General features: G+C 43.6%; 1 protein-coding gene across 1 annotated transcript in view; it reads left to right on the top strand.

Moving 5' to 3' along the window:
- SORL1 (sortilin related receptor 1) overlaps positions 1 to 16,565 on the top strand; it is a 154,754-nt gene that overhangs the window by 90,492 nt on the left and 47,697 nt on the right. Inside the window, exons 20-25 of the mRNA XM_081037393.1 lie at positions 1,323 to 1,569; positions 2,263 to 2,401; positions 7,477 to 7,650; positions 9,259 to 9,372; positions 13,015 to 13,137; positions 15,500 to 15,619. Of these exons, the coding sequence (XP_080893519.1) occupies positions 1,323 to 1,569; positions 2,263 to 2,401; positions 7,477 to 7,650; positions 9,259 to 9,372; positions 13,015 to 13,137; positions 15,500 to 15,619 (917 nt within the window). The remainder of the gene's footprint in view (positions 1 to 1,322; positions 1,570 to 2,262; positions 2,402 to 7,476; positions 7,651 to 9,258; positions 9,373 to 13,014; positions 13,138 to 15,499; positions 15,620 to 16,565) is intronic.

The raw sequence follows: 16,565 nt of genomic DNA, 5'->3' as shown, positions 1-16,565 counted from the left end.
GTGAGGATTCTTTCTCTTGACATTCATGTGTGGTACAAACATTAATCCTTTCCATCTTTTCCCTGTCCTCCAGCATTTGTAAGTTTCCTTTCTAGTGATTTGTATGCACTTGGAGAATGCAGAGGTGCTTTTTAAAGTACTTGATTAACTTAAGGAAACATAACTAAAAGGAAATTTCTAGAATAGCCTTTCTACCCTTTCTTGTAGCATTTATGGTTGAGGATTTTTAAAAGAAAACTCTGAAGTAATATATGTTCTTGATTAAAAATATTGAAAGAGAATGGTTACATATATGAAATGAACAGTATTTGTTTCTCACACTTCCTAGGGATTAATAGTTTCTTGTGTTTCATTCAAAATTGTTTTACCCATGTACAAGCATATATCCTTTAAACAATCAGACCCCCGCACATCTGTACATGTATGTGCCAAATAGAATAACAAGATATTTACTGTTCACATATTAAAAAATTTAATGTTCATTGAAGATAGTTTCATATGAACACATGTAGATTTTAGGCTTCATAATAGTCTTTTAAAGATTTTATTGGGGAAGGGGAACAGGACTTCATTGGGGAACAGTGTGTACTTCCAGGACTTTTTCCAAGTCAAGTTGTTCTTTCGATCTTAGTTGTGGAGGGCGCAGCTCAGCTCCAGGCCCAGTTGCCATTGTTAGTTGCAGGGAGTGCAGGCCACCATCCCTTGCGGGAGGCGAACCGGCAACTTTAGGGTTGAGAGGACGAACTCCAACCACCTGAGCCATCTAGGAGCTCAGCGGCAGCTCAGCTCAAGGTGCCGTGTTCAATCTTAGTTGCAGGGGGCGCAGCCCACCATCCCTCGCAGGAGTCGAGGAATCGAACTGGCAACCTTGTGGTTGAGAGCCCACTGGCTCATGTGGGAATCATACTGACAGCCTTCAGCATTAGGAGCATGGAGCTACAACCGTCTGAGCCACTGGGCCGGCCCCATAATAGTCTTGTGTATGTACTATAATGTATCACTTTTTCTGTAGATTAACATGTATACAAATACATATTATTAAAAATATATATATTTTTGCTAGTATAAACAAACTTTGCTGTGATGACAACCTTATACATTGTCTTTGCATAACTTAATTATATCAGTCGATAAATTCCAGTAAAGGAATTTTTGGGTCAAGGAATTAAGGAGCCTTAAGTATTACAATTGCATATTATAACACAAATACTGAAATAACCAGCCTGGTTATCCTGGAGGGGTGTCTTGCCTCCTTGGAGTAGATGTTTGAGCCCCGTTTCCCTAGTTCCTATGTGATGTGTGTTCTTTCTGGTTTTGGTCAGTGTGATGTTCTGGACCGACTGGGGAGACCTGAAGCCTGGTATTTATCGTAGCAACATGGACGGCTCTGCTGTCCATCGTCTTGTGTCAGAGGATGTGAAGTGGCCCAATGGCATCTCCGTGGATGACCAGTGGATCTACTGGACAGACGCTTACTTGGACTGCATTGAGCGGATCACTTTTAGTGGTCAGCAGCGCTCAGTGATCCTGGACAACCTCCCACACCCCTATGCCATTGCTGTCTTTAAGGTGAGGTCTCATCTGTTGCCAGCATAAGGCAATGTGTCAGAGTAAGGGAAGAGCACCCTGAGTTGAAGAACGTACTGTCTGTGGGTTTCTGCAGAGATGCTTGTCTGACTTCTAGAATATCAACTCATTTCTGAATTTGAGACAGAAATTTATTTCAGCCCTTGTGGAGAGATGCCAGATAGAGGTGCCAGGGGCCCAGGGTGCTCACGGTTCACATTTCAAAAGGTTAAAGGTTGAGGTTTACTTCACGTGAAATTCCCAGTTTGCCCTTCAGTGTTGGTGGCCTTGTTTTGGCTTCATCTCTTGTGAGTTTTGCTTGCTTTTTTTCTGTAATGGCTTAAGATGAGCCCTGCACAGCCTGTGTTGACAATGACTTCTGCTTTGACTCTAGAGAATAAAAGGTTAAAAGGTTGTTCCCATCACTGAGAAGCAGACTTCAAACTGAAGGATTGGGCTCATGGTCAAATTTGAATGCTTATCTTATAGTTTCGTTTGGATAGTTCCTTCAGTGTAGATATTTGGTGAGGTCTGGATAAAATCTCTGACTCTTATATTTAAGTGGAATCTTGATCAGGCCAATTGTTCAGCCAGTGCATGCTAGGTGTCCACTGCGTGGTGGAGCTCTGGTTCTTAGTGAGAGTCTAGAATAAAAGACTGCAGCGCTGGACTAAAGCACAAAGGTTTTCTTTTTAGAATGACATCTACTGGGATGACTGGTCACAGCTCAGCATATTCCGAGCTTCCAAACACAGTGGGTCTCAGATGGCGATTCTGGCAAGCCAACTCACAGGACTGATGGACATGAAGATTTTCTACAAAGGGAAAACAACTGGTAAGGCAGTGTCTCCTCCTTAATCTCTACTCAGTTGATCTCTAGAAAGGGGTTGGGTGTGGTGGGCAATCTGCTGAAGCAGGATTTGGCAGCCTGCATCCTTGTTGTCACGACAACATGCACATTATTTAATTTCTTCCTAATGACATCTTAATTTCTTTTCTAATGATACACAAACAGCTGGAAGACAGCATGTTTTTGGCTGCCTAGCGTGTTGGTGCTTGGTAGGTAATTACATCCTTCTCCTGCCTTTGCCCTGTTACTGATTGGATGCCTTTGCAGCTGCAGAATCCCAGTGTGGGCTTAATCCCCATTTGGCATGCTTACTGGGAGCAATGCTGTGCTGGGTACACAGGCATTTGCTGCTTTCTGACAGGAGTCTTGTCTTGATTCTGGTTGCTCAGATGACCTCATTGAGCACTGACTTCCCTTATAATGCTAGGTATAGTGATATGATGATTTAGTGAATTTTTCCCCACCATGAAACTCTAAACCTCATGAAGAAGATTGTGGAGTGTTTTTTTGTTGTTGTTTGTTTGTTTGTTTGTTTGTTTTGTTTATTCATTTTATCAGTGCCTAGCACTTACTAGTAGGTGCTCAATTCATATTTGTTGAAAGAAGAAGGTATGAAAAGGGAGGAAAGGAGTTGCCAGTGGGTGTAGACAGTAGTTGTCTTAAAGATTATTGGCTGAGGCTTCAGGAACTGCTTCAAGGCGTTGACCTGCTGGTCCTGGAGTCTGTGGCTATGCAGTGGAAAGCCTTCTTTCTTACTTGACTGCCCTTTCCCTTTGTTTATCTCCTAACCGTCCTATTGATCCTACAGGAGAGAGATCAGGGTACTCCAAGAAGAATAGTCCTTTTAAGAAGTGCCCTCTTTATCTCAGCAGGATTAAATAGCATCCTGGGTCTGCTGACTCTCCCTTATTAACAAACTGTTAGGTTTCCTGTTTTGAACTAGAATGTTGACATTGTTTTGTGGGTTTTGGCTAGCCCTGTATTAAAGAGAAAATTGACCAGGGGAAATAATACGGTTTTAGATATCATTGTTATCCTTTTGGGACCCGTGAAGATAGCATGAGAACACCCGTAGAAGACTATAAAGTATCCTTGAACTGTAAGTTAGTATTATGTTTATGTTTTCACAACTAATCGGTGAGGTGGGCAGGGCTGGTATTATAGATTAGGGAATGAAATCTCAGATATGAATTAGCTTTCCCAAATGTCCCTCACTAGTTTAGGAGCAGGGTTTTTGTTCCAGTTCTGCCACTAAATGGAGAAGTCACATTCTTTCTTAGAGGAGGTGCCTGTTTTAAAATCAGGAGAGATAAAGGAATCATGCTTCTCAGTTCCAGTGACTGAAATCTCAGGGCTTTTGATGGACGACACCCACCCCTACGGATCTACCTTGCTAGCAAGTTGAGTGAATTGTCACCATTTCTCTAAGTGACCACCCAGTCCAGAAAAGTGGGTCTTCATTTTGACACGTGCTTGTAAGCATGTGTTTGATGAGAACACAGCAGCTCCTAAAACACTGTGTTCAGATGAACCAGTGACCCCCGGGCTCCCCACTCCCCAGTCTTGGCTGGTCACTTCATTCCAGCTGATGTATAGTTACACTGTCCCACCAGGAGTTTCTGTGCCGACTCAAAATGAAAGCAAGTCTTTGAGGCATGAAGGGGAAATCACAGCCTGTCTTTTGCTCCCTGGAGACCTCCGGCCACAGACATAGGCCAGGGAAGTAAGTTTGTAACCTCTCAGACAGGCCGGTTTGGGTTAAATCAAAGCTTTTGGCAATAGCATCTGGCTGCCAGCACTGCTTCAATAGAGAGTGGGTGTCTCTTGGCCTTGAATTTGTCTGCTCTAACTTGCCTGCTTTTGTGGACATCCAGAGAGTATTGCAAATTCATGATGTGTGTTGGCAACCCTTCGTGCCAGTTAACCTATTATTTTTGTTGTCTGGTCCTAACACATGTAGGACTTTTCTATTAGTGTAAAATAATAATAATGATAATAACTACATTTAGTAAGGGATTGATGTGTCATGAGTACCACACTAATGTGCTTGGTGGGCTTGTATAACCTCAGTTAATCTTCCCCAAATCAGTGTGTACTATTAATATTTCCATTGTACAAATGAGAACGTGAAAGTCAGACTCAGTAACTTTTCTATATCACACATTTAGTAAATGGTAAGAATTTGAACCCTGGCCCTGTTGACTTCAAAGCTTGACTTCAGTAAAGCCATCAACTCTGCTCCCTCTGTCACCTGCTGTTGAATAGCAGGGCCCTGGTGTACCACAGTGATTTAGAAGTACTTGATTTTGATTAATTCTCATTTATGGTAAAGCTTTTGTGCTCTTGGAACGCTTGTCAATTTGGGATATTTGGTTATAAACGGATGCATTTCTTGTCTTTCTACCTGGCTGATTTTTGCGTAGTATAAATATAATATTCTTTGGAATATATTCTGGAATATATTCTTCATAGAGAGTGTTTTTTTTTTAAACAGTTTATTTTGCAAGGCTATCGATGTATTCAATTGATGCTGCAATGGGTTAAAATATTTTGGAGCTCTTGGAGCTCTCCTTTGGAGCCTGCAGTAAGCACATGCTTTTAAGTATCTATAATGAGGGTGAATATGTGTTATATGGGGGTAGATTTGATTTTGATAATTGTCAAGTACACAGATAACTAAACAAGATAATAGCATTTTTGGCTCCTAAACTGGTTCTGGAGGAATTTTCCAAAGGATATCTGAAAATGTTCTGAAATGCCTAGTGAAGACATCATGGGGCTAAGTGTTTGGTGTTTGGAGATGAAGGCTGTCGCTTGTCCACTCTTTGCATTGGGATGATGTTTTTCCTGTTGCCCTCCTTGCCCACACGACGCTGGTGTCCTGTATGAACTTAATCAAAATCAAGTACGGTGGCCATGTTGCCGGGGAGGTCTGCCAAGTTCTCTGTCCCTGCTCTCCCAGGACCTCTCAGATTGCAGTGCTCCCGTTTTCTGTTTCGGGGCTTTGCACCAGCCCGCACACGTCTGCCCTGCCTGTCTCTTGGGGTCAGTGACTTGGGCGACTTGCTTTGGGGTTGGCCCTGGACACTGCCCCTCAGACTGAAGTTTCATACGTCTCTGTATAGATCAGGCTCCTGAAATACTGCACCCCACTGGGGGTTCTGTACTTTCAGCTCTTGTTTCTTTGGGTAGAAACATTTGCTCTGCATGTAAACATGTTAGTTGCATTATTTTATAGACAATCCAGGTGAAAATGTCCTGTCATTGAGTATTTTTCAAATGTTCTAGTATTGTTCCATTTCTTAGAGCATTGAATAATAAGTTGTCCTTTGAATACAAAGAACGTGTTCCAGAGCCTGGTGGAGTTGTTCTTCATTAGTGACAGCTCCGCCCTTCCTCCTGTGGCCTGTGGCACATGTGCTGGAGATAAAGGGACAGTTAGTCTCTGCCCACGTTACAGATCAGGCTCGACTGACTTCTGGTATTTCTGCTGTAGTCAGCTAGCTATTCTAGTGTGGTCATTTCAACCTTTAGGGTTATTGAGTTATTTGGGGGAGCACTTTTGAATGTTTCATCATATGAGTATCCATCAGTGTGTGTATATATTTTATCTAGTGGGTAACATCTTGTACTTATTGGTCCTTCGCATCAAAACAACGTGTTGCTATGTGATTGTGATTTTTGTGAGCAATGCTAGGCAAACACTGATAATGTGCCCACACATCCAGAGTTACTGTGTGTGTCATCACCCACATCTGTACTGATTGTCATTAATGAACTCCGTCTTCCAACCGCAAGCCAGAGTAGGCAGGTGCAGCTGCAATGTTGGCTGGGTGGAAACAAATCACTTGGATATGATTCTGATGGGATTTTCTGTCCGTGAGATGGCACAGCTGAAGAATCATCATCAGTTGAGTTTACCAAAGGGTTCGTGTTTATTTTTCCCAGTTTTGATGACTATTTAATGAATAGTCGCATGCAAAAGGAAAAATATACATTTTATGATCTAAGTGGCTTTTATGTTGCTTGATAGTTGTATCATGTTTTCAGTTGTTACAAAATGGTTTATGCATTCTCTCCCCTCCTTCCCAGGAAGATGGGAAAACACCTTTTCCATCATTGTCCATAAAGTTTCCCTCTCAAGTGTATAGTGAACAATTTTATGGGCTCTGTTTGGCACTCTCTTTGGAAAGCCGAACAGACAAAAGATTGGAACTAAGGGGCTAGGTCAACATTAACTAGTCTTCATGTGGATTTGTAGCATGACAGACAGTGCCTAATGAGTACTGTGGTAGGTTCCTCACTTAGCTCAGCAGCCTCCCTTGGGCACAAAGCAATTGAGAGGGGGAGGCCTGGATTTTTGTCCGGGCCCTGCTGTTACTCAGGTGAGTTCTAAATAAGAGCTTTTGGGCCATAAGGAACAGAAACCCACACAAGCTAACTCAAGTAAAAAGTACTATTGAAAGAATAGAGGGAAATAGAGAGTAAGGAACCCAATGATAGGAAGTATAGGTAAACCTTATGGGGACTGGAGCTGGGAGTGGCAAACCCATGCTCTCCCCGCCATCCCCATGCCCCCAGTTCCCTAGTGTTGCTTGTTTCCCTCAAAGTCTGCTTTCGTCTTCTGACTCTCTGCAGACTGATCTTCTCTGCACACTCTTGAGTTTGTTTCTGCATAGCTTTCACTGGCACGGTTTTGGCTTGCCCCACATCATCTTGAACACTCATGCAGCATGACTTTTCCCCCAGCCCCAGAGTCCTGGTTACTCTGTGGTCTTTCAGCCTCCCTATTCCAAATTCCCTGGAGGACCAGCTGACGCCTGGCTCGGTTCTGGGGAATTCTGATCTAGCTAAGGCCCTGTGTGGGTCAGGCCTTCTCTAAGGGCTGTGAGCAGAGGCTGTCAATACAGTAGGTGCCCCAACTTACCACTTCACCTTTTCGTTTTCTGAGCTTCACATTGTCCTGTCTGTAAAGTGAGGTTGTGGTGGGTCCCAGTTCTCGGTGTGGTGCTCCTGGTGTTTATTAATGTTGATGCTGCCATTGTGTGTCTTCTCTCTAGGAAGCAATGCCTGTGTGCCCAGGCCATGCAGCCTGCTGTGCCTGCCCAAGACCAACAGCAGTAAGAGCTGCAGGTGTCCAGAGGGCGTATCCAGCAGTGTCCTGCCATCCGGGGACCTGATGTGTGAGTGCCCTCAGGGGTATCAGCTGAGGAACAACACCTGTGTCAAAGAAGGTGTGTCCCTTTTTCTTTTCTGCCCACCATCTTTCTTCTGTTCTTTTACCCTCTCTCCTAGTGCTCTCTATTCCGTAATGTGTTTCCTTTTGGGGGGAGATGTTATTAAAAATGCCCAAGCAAAAATTAAAATCCACCAGATATTTGTAGACATCTGGTTCAGGTTCTAAGGCCTGTGGTACTTCAGTCCTCATCCGGAACAGCCCTTGGCTGTTTATTTTAAAATAATAGCTGTGCTTTTGGTTTACTGTCAAGTGACATAGGCTTTCCGCAGAGGCCACCTTTCTTTTCTTAGTCTGCCACTTCCTCTCCTTGCCCATCCCCCACACCTAACCTCTCCAACTTCTGCTTCCCATAAATTGGAAAAGGAACAGATTTGACTCCTTCACAGTTTACATAATGTTACCTAGCAATTAGCTTCCCCTTTCCCGTCACGTCCAGTCAGAAATGGGCTGAACTTTCAGACCAATGTTACAAAGGCCTTTGAGTCATTTCCAAGCTGTAACCAGGTGGCTATAGTAGTCTCGTCCCACTCTTCCTTTGAATACATGGATTCTAAATTTTTCCTCTGAGAACTTGTTTCATCTTTTTTTCCTGTCTAATTTTTACCCTTACCACTTCCCCAGCCCCCAGCCTCATATTTCTGTCAGTGAGGTGAACCCCTGCAAGGGGTCCTTGCCATGAAGTGCCCGGTTAATAGCCCAAATTCCGCTTTTCCTTATTCTCAAGGCTGTATTTGCTTTGTAATTATAACCTCCCTTCTCACAGCAGCCTCTTACTCTAGGGCAGTGAAACACAAAGTCTCCTTATGGTCTCTCTTCCTTAAGAAATACAAATAGAAGAAAGATGAGCCTTCTCTTTTAGACACAGGAACCTCTCTTTCAGGCTCTGGAGGTCATCTTAAAGCTATTTGGAAAGACACAGAGTTAACACTAAATTCCAAGAGGAGGGGGAAGAAGGCTTTTCTATATTCCGCATTAGAGGACCTTTGGTTCCCCAAACAAGAGGCCAATCATCACGTGTCTTGACCTTTACTAAACAATGCATTTTTTTCTGTGTGTGGAATTATAACTGCTTCTTTAAAGAAGTCATGGGGTAGAAGAAATCCTCAAAATATGTAAGGAAAGTTTCATAACCCACTTGGTTAGTAAATTGTATACATATATGTAAATATATATAGCATATATATGTAAATATATATAGTATATATAGCTATAGCTACAATAGATATATACATTTGACTACTGTGTAGATGCAATCTATGAAGGAATTACTTGTGTAATTAGTATTTTATAATGTTGATATATGGTATTTCTACCCACTAGACCCTATTGGCATCGTCACTCTCAGTTTTCTTCATTGTAACCACCTCTGAACAGTCCTCTGGTTTGCCTCTTCTTTCCTTTTAATTGGAAGAGGAAAGAAGGAGGCCTCTGTCGGAGACTTCCATCCCCACATTCATGTGTGCTTGGCGGCCCTCTTCCTCTTCATCATCTAAGGGATATTATCTGGGGAGGAGAAAGGGAAACTCAAAAGAGAAAGTCTTTTGTTCCCTCAGTAAGAATAACATTGGTTTTGTTTCCTCCACTGCCTACCTCTGATGGCTAGAGAATACCTGTCTCCGCAACCAGTATCGCTGTAGCAATGGCAACTGTATCAACAGCATTTGGTGGTGTGATTTTGACAACGACTGTGGAGACATGAGCGATGAGAGAAACTGCCGTGAGTCCCTGGCTTGGCTGAGTTTGGGGATGTTCAGCATTTACTGTTTCTCAGAAGACTGGTCAACTCACGGTGGGGCTGACAGCCTAGGGTGCTGGCTGGCCCCTCAAGATCCGTAATACGCATTTAAGCTGACCGGCCGGGGTGGGGGGGTTGGAGAACAGATAAAACACAGTTCCATACCCAACGAGATATATTATTATTTTAAAAAGAAACCCGCATAAATTAACTATGTCATTATAAGCATCTATGACTGTGACAGATAAGCATCATGTGGATGAAACTGAGCTTATTTGAAAGTTGGGCAAGCTGGGCTCTAACTGTGGCCCTACCACTCTACTAAAGCTGGTGACTTGGGGCAGTGACCAGGTGAGAATCCTCAATTTGTAAGTTCAACATTCAGCCTTGTCAGAAATGGGAACAGGTTTTACCTTGTATGCCCCTGCAGTTAGTTGATGTTGGCTGCTTGCCAGATTCTAGAGAGATTGGTTTGCTCCATTGGTGATGCCTAGTTTGGTCTGCAGTGTGGGGACATTAGTATGTGTGAAAATGTCATCTTTGGACTGTGTAATTTTTAAGGTCCACCTACTAAAGTATATGATTCTGTTTAGCAGGGTTTAAAGACCGACAAATAACTACTTATAATGGATAATTGATTTACCACAGTTAATTTTTAGAAGGAGGTGCTTTGCTCTCTGTTAGTAATATGCTCATACATTTACTCAACAAGTATTTACGGAAGGCCCTTTGTTCTTGCCTCTGTGCTGGGCCTGCGGCTGTGTTCGTGATCAGGGTGGACACAGAGATAAAGGTCTGAAGGAGTCAGAAAAGCAAATAGCCAATTACATTAGAGCGACGAGTGCTGTGGAGCACAGGGCTCCAAATCAAACTTGGGTAGGTACTCAGGAAGAGTGAGTGGAGGTGAACCAAGCAGAGGTGGAGGGAGGAAAATTCTAGGCAAGGGAACAGCATGTACAAAATCCCAGAGGTCAGAGTATATGTGGCCTGGTCAGGAAATTGGTATGGACCATTGAGAACTTGAGTGGGGAGCAGTGGGGCAAGGGGAGGTTGGATCAGTGTGTGGGGTCTGGAGCAGCAAGAGACTTTGGACTTTATCAGAAGAACAGTTGGGAACCATTGAAGTGACATAAGATTTTCCCTTTGGAAAGATAAGTTGTGGGCAGAATGAATTGCATGGGAGAAACACCAGAGCTGGGAAGCCAGGAACCAGTCTGAAGGCTTTTCTTTCAAATATTTTACCTTTGTAAATCCAGAAGCTCATTTATCATTTTGTGTTCTAAAAACAGTTTAATGGGTGTACTCCTCTTACCTCTGGCGGATATCTTTATCCAGCCATCCGTAGAGTGTATGCCAGGTTCCCATGCCACTCCACCCAGAAAGCCACTTCAGAAGCAATCAACTCATTAAACTCAGCTGGGCCTTGCAATTCTATGTACTGCCTTTTCTGTCTTCTTGGAGGTTACATACCAAACCTTTCCTTAATCACTTTTCCTTGGCTTTAACGGATGCCTTTCACACTGAGGGAGAAGACCTTCAGCTTCCCAAGTAGCAGATTTGGAGAGTACTACCTGCTGTGTGCTTTTCTTTGCTGCAAAAAGGACACTGATAAAACCCTCACTACCTACCAGAGTCGCAGGAAGGTGTGATATTTGTGGACAAATAACTAACGCTCTTTAAAAACATTAATAAATATTAACAGCACTGGTGTAGATTCTGGAAAGGAGTGTATTACATAACAGGGTGGGAGAGAAGACACTTCGAATTTACACATTTCAAGAAAATTGCCCAGACACAATTAGGGATTGTGGAGGCAGAGAGATGCAAACTGGATGACCTCGTGTCCAATAGCTGAGGATTCCTCCCTGGGTTCCTAGGCTTTGCTAGATGGACAAGCTGGGATCTCACGTCAGGTCAGTGTTTGGAGAGGAAGACCTTCCTCCATCTTCAGGGAGTACAGCCCACTCACCCAACCCTGAGCTCTGCTGCCAGCCTCACAGGTGTCCACACAGAATTTAAGCTCCTCTGGGTGACGTGTGCAGCTGGCTCTGACCTCTTCCTGGTTTGGTGTAAATGTCAGCTGGGATTGACCTTCCCAAGACCCTGAGACTTGCTTTCTGCTCTGCTTTCTCCCAATTCCACTTGGCTCAGATCGTGACTAGTCGCATGTAGCAAAGGTGAGGAGATGATAGATGCAGGGATTGAAATGTGGAGCCTGGGAACCAAAGTGGTGCTTATCTGTACCTTCCAGAGTGTTTCCCTTCTTATGGAGGAAGAAAACAGTGCTTATCATGGTGGTGGGAGGCACCCTCTCCTGCCAGGCTGCAGGGAAGGGGTGGGCTGTGACTGGACACTACTATCTGGGAAGTTAAATGAGGCAGCCTGTCAGCTGCCAGGTAAGAAAAGAGGAGTGGTGACAAAGGGAGACATGGGAGGGGTGTTGTCAGCAGATCTCCCTCCCTTTTAAATAGACTCCTGTGCTGGGTAGTTGTCAGGCATTTGGGATTTTGACATGAATCCCCTACAGTCTTGTCATTTTTGCATTTATCCTCTGCCTCCCACCATGAGTACAATTACAGAGAAGAAATGGAGCCTCAGATAAGAGCTGCCAACTGCAGTGTTGCCACTGGCTTTTCATTTCATGGTACCCCGCCCCGCAATCCCAGGATGCTGTCTTTCACATCATACCTTATGTATTGCTTATATAATGCTGAGAGCAGCATTTCTTTCCTGAACCTTTCCTGCAGGTTCTTTTGCTGGGTTCTAGGGACTGTGCTTAAGCCCAGATAATTTCTATTTTAAAGAGGGAGAAAATCTAATTCTGATGTAGAAAGGTGTAAGGAATGACAAGGGAGAGAAGTGATATTTGTTTTGGGCTTATTATATTTACATCCTGTTTAATTGGTTGTGGTCCCAAACTTGTTTTATTATTTACTTTCCTAATAATCCCATGAGGTAGATGTTCTCTCCATTTAGCAGTGGAGGGAACGGGGGCACAGAATTGTTAGTAAGTTGTAGACGGCAGTGTTAGGGTTCGTATCTAGTCTTTCTGACAGTCATCACAAGCACTTGGTGACATTACCTTTTCCTCCTTTTAATGTGCTGGAAACACGCTCAGGGAGGTCAAAGTTAACTGTTTAAGGACGAGGCAGAGCCGGGATTTGAAACCCAGTCTTGACTGACCCATGTTCCTGCTGCTGAATCTTACCTTCTGTCATCTGTATGATGATATGCCAGCTTTGTGTGTGAAATTGGGCTTCTAATGGTAGTTTTCTAGATAAAGGTATTTCTGACACTTACTTAGGAAGACTGCTCCTGTCTGAGGGGACCTTAGGAGGTAACGTAAAGCCCATCACTCTCCCAACCAGATGCCAGTTTTCTACTTTCCTCACACCTATTCTGATCTGGAAGCCGCCCATGAAAAGACAGGCCCTTATCTCCCTTGGCTGTACATTCCAGACACTTTGCACAGTTCATTTTTTTCTCATAAATATAGGTTTTTGTTTCTGTTACTACAACTAAAATCTCCTTCTTTCTCTTGTTAAATGGGTTTTTCCAGTGGGATGCTTGTATTTGGCGGGGAATTCATTGTACCTAATGAGTATGTTGTCTCTCCCATCTTAGCTACTACCGTTTGTGATCTGAGCACCCAGTTTCGTTGCCAGGAGTCCGGGACCTGCATCCCCCTGTCCTACAAATGTGATCTTGAAGATGACTGTGGCGACAATAGCGATGAAAGTCACTGTGGTAGGGGTCATGATGTGCGGGAACCCTGTTCCAGAGGGGGCAGTGCCCTGGCTCACTGGGCTGTACTAGTGGATGGGGAGGGTTGGAAATGGAGGATTTCTGAAAACCATTTGGGGGCTTATGATGTCCAGCTGCGTGTCCACCTCGACCCACGTGATAGGATTGATTCATTCATAAAGCCATGGCTCCTGCTTTACCTTGCAGAGATGCCATAAGCATGAATATGATAGTAAGGAAGTAAGCTTTCTAAATGAACTCTGGCAGTTATTAGCAGCACTACAGACGGGGCCCACACCTCTGGTGGCTGAGGAAACAGATCTACACCTTTGGGGATTTTTTTTTTAAAGCAGTCTAATTCAGAAAACTCTATTAGATGGTATAAACATTGTTTGAGCATCTGTTTTCGGAATGGAAATTTTTTATATTTAGAAAAACAATGTGTAAGAATTTAAGGAGTAGTAAGGGATTCCGTAGTTCAGGCTTTTTAATTTTCAGAGTAAATGACAAAGGTCTATAGAGGTCAGGGTGTTTATTCAAGGTGCCATGACTGGTTCGTGTTAGAATGGGACACTGGAACCCATGTTCCCCTTGCCCTTTCAGTTGCACAGTACTGCCCTCTTTGTTTCACGAGGCCTGTCTTCGTTAATGGGCTCTGGTGCCAAACTCTAGTTGCTGACTGTCGAGGGAGGAAACATGCAAAACACGTAGTACACCAGATTGGAGGAATCACAGGCATGAAAGGGAGGTGAGGCTGGAGGCTAGGTGCTGACCAGACATTGTGTTAAGTTGGTATGGCCCCGCTGGCCTCCCTGCCTATCTATGGGGGCAGGTCCAGGAAAGCTGAGCATATACTTATGGACAGGTCCTGCTTTATCATGAACAGGTAGTTTGACTCACGGGGATTGAAATAAGGAAGGCAGGGGGAATCCCCCAGCCGGCCCTAAGAGGAATTTTATGGGAGTTACATAATTTTCCTTCAACTTTATAAAAATAGGTTCCAGAAAGCAGTCTTTGGGATTCACAACTGTTTTCCTTGCAATCCTCCCATTTCCTTCCCAGCACTCTGAGGGGGTTAAAGTGCATGGCTAGTGTTGATCTAGCAGAAAAACTCCACGTGATTACATGTTTCTGGTGTCATCTCACTCACTTAGTGGGGAGACATTTGACCATTCAACAGTTCCAGCGCCCTCAGATTTTCCGTTCATGGTCCATTCGTGTTAGTGTGACTTGAATCCACCCCAAGGTCTCAGTTAGTCCTTTCTTCAGAGCGAGGTTCTCTTCATAAGTCTCCAGACTCATAAATAGCTGATCCACCATCAGCTATTCACAAACTTCACCATCAACCTGTCTCGTCAGTGAGGCAACTGAGACAGCTGCCCTGAGCCCCAAACTTAGCTATTACTATTTTTGTGGAATCTTTAAAATTAGATCTGAAGCTTCTTTAATGCTATCGTCAGGGCCTACAGAAGGTGTTGTCAGTGTAGCTTCCTTTCAAGGCTTGGTCAGGTTGTGCTGGTTCATTTGCCTCAGGCCCCCACCCTTTTAGAAACAGTATGCCAGCCACCACCTTTGGAGTCTCACTTACAGGAAGTCCCTGGTTTGTGTTTCCTCTTTTAGAAGTTCAGCATGATCCTACTTTGCCTGCGCTGACCATCTCATACTAATCACCACACTCAAGAGTTTTCACTACTTCTTGTCTGGAACCACCGGTTCTTTCTCTAGAAGTCTTCTGTTTCTTTTTTTTTTTAATTTATTGGGGTGACAATTGTTAGTGAAATTACATAGATTTCAGGTGTACAATTCTGTATTACATCATCTATAAATCCCATTGTGTGTTCACCACCCAGAGTCAGCTCTCCTTCCATCACCATATATTTGATCCCCCTTACCCTCAACTTCCACCACCCTCCCCCTCTTACCCTCTGGTAACCACTAAACTATTGTCTGTGTCTATGAGTTTTCGTTTCTCATTTGTTTGTTCTGTTTCTTGAAAATTCCACTTTCTTCCAACCTTTCTTGGAAGAGGTTGCTTCCCAACCTTCTTCCCATCATAGCAAGCGGAGAAAATGGTATTTGCAAAGTACACTGAGATCAGTGGATGAGTCTTCTCTTGCCTAGAGGCATCCAGTGGCAAAAGTGTGAGGTGGCAGTGTCTCAGCACACCTGTACCACATTTGCAGCACATAGCTGGAAACCGTTGTTAATGACCTTCCATCCCTGGTTAGTCTCTTCATCCATACTATCTCTGGATCATCAGTGATAATGGAGATAATAGTGCATTTCTAACTCTCAGGAGCTTTGACAGCAGAGCTAGAATTCTGAGCCAGCGTTTCCCCTCACAGCTCTGTGGTCTCACCTGCAGAAATGCACCAGTGCCGGAGTGACGAGTACCATTGCAGCTCTGGCATATGCATCCGCGCCTCCTGGGTGTGTGATGGGGACAACGACTGCCGGGACTGGTCTGATGAAGCCAACTGTACTGGTCAGTATTTCCTGGGCTCCCTCCTCAGCATTCGCCTGTTCATGTGCTGGTTTAGCATTGCAGCCCTCTGTGATCAGAGAATCCAGGCTCTAAGAAATGGACCTTAGAAATCAGCTAGTTCAGTGCTTCTCAAAGAGTTGGTCTATGATAAACTTGTGCCAAAGTGTAAATCAACACCCTCCTTCCTTCAGTGAGAGAGTCTTGCTATGAAAAAATGTTAACTGAACTAAACAGTGTCCCGAGTGATATATAGTTGATTTACATTCTGGCTCAAGCTTCTTATTTTTTCAGGACCAATAACAAACAATTTACAGATTGGCCCCTGGGGTTGGGACCAAACGTTGAGTGTCACTGAACTACTTCATGTTTTCGAATGGAGTATCAGTACCCTGTGTTTATACCTGTTTGAGGTAAGATTTCATTAAAAATAAAGTTGGAAAAAACATGAGAATATTAGAGGAAGGCTAGACAGTGTAAGGTAGAAGTAATGTTCTAATTCTTCCGTTGGGTAAAAAGTTCACTCATGTTTGTTACACTGTTTTTTATGACTGATTGAATGAATGAATGCATGCATGCATGCCATATACGTTATAGTGGAGTGCGGGGTAGCAGGAAGTTGGGGAAGTTGTCGAGGATTAAAAAAAAGAAAATCACTACCTGATGAGTAAATTTTGTCTGCAACCTCCACTAGAAATTGTCATTCGGTTCAACTCAAATCCTTTGTGATGGAGATAAAGATGTTTTGTTTAACCATTATGGTGAGGGCAGATCTGTTCTGACACCATGATAATTCAGGCTTTGTTCTACACTTCATCATTAATGAATCAATGTCTCATTTATCTGGTATGGATTGTTATTCCTGTGAAATAGTGGAGTGACTTTTAAATCCCTTGTCTTAATCTTTTTTGCCCACCCCAGTACCCCAACAGTTTTTGTACTGCCCAGC

Source organism: Rhinolophus hipposideros (genome assembly GCF_964194185.1).
Source record: "Rhinolophus hipposideros genome assembly, chromosome: 24".
Lineage (NCBI taxonomy): Eukaryota > Metazoa > Chordata > Mammalia > Chiroptera > Rhinolophidae > Rhinolophus > Rhinolophus hipposideros.
This window is presented reverse-complemented; position numbering and strand designations above follow the sequence as displayed.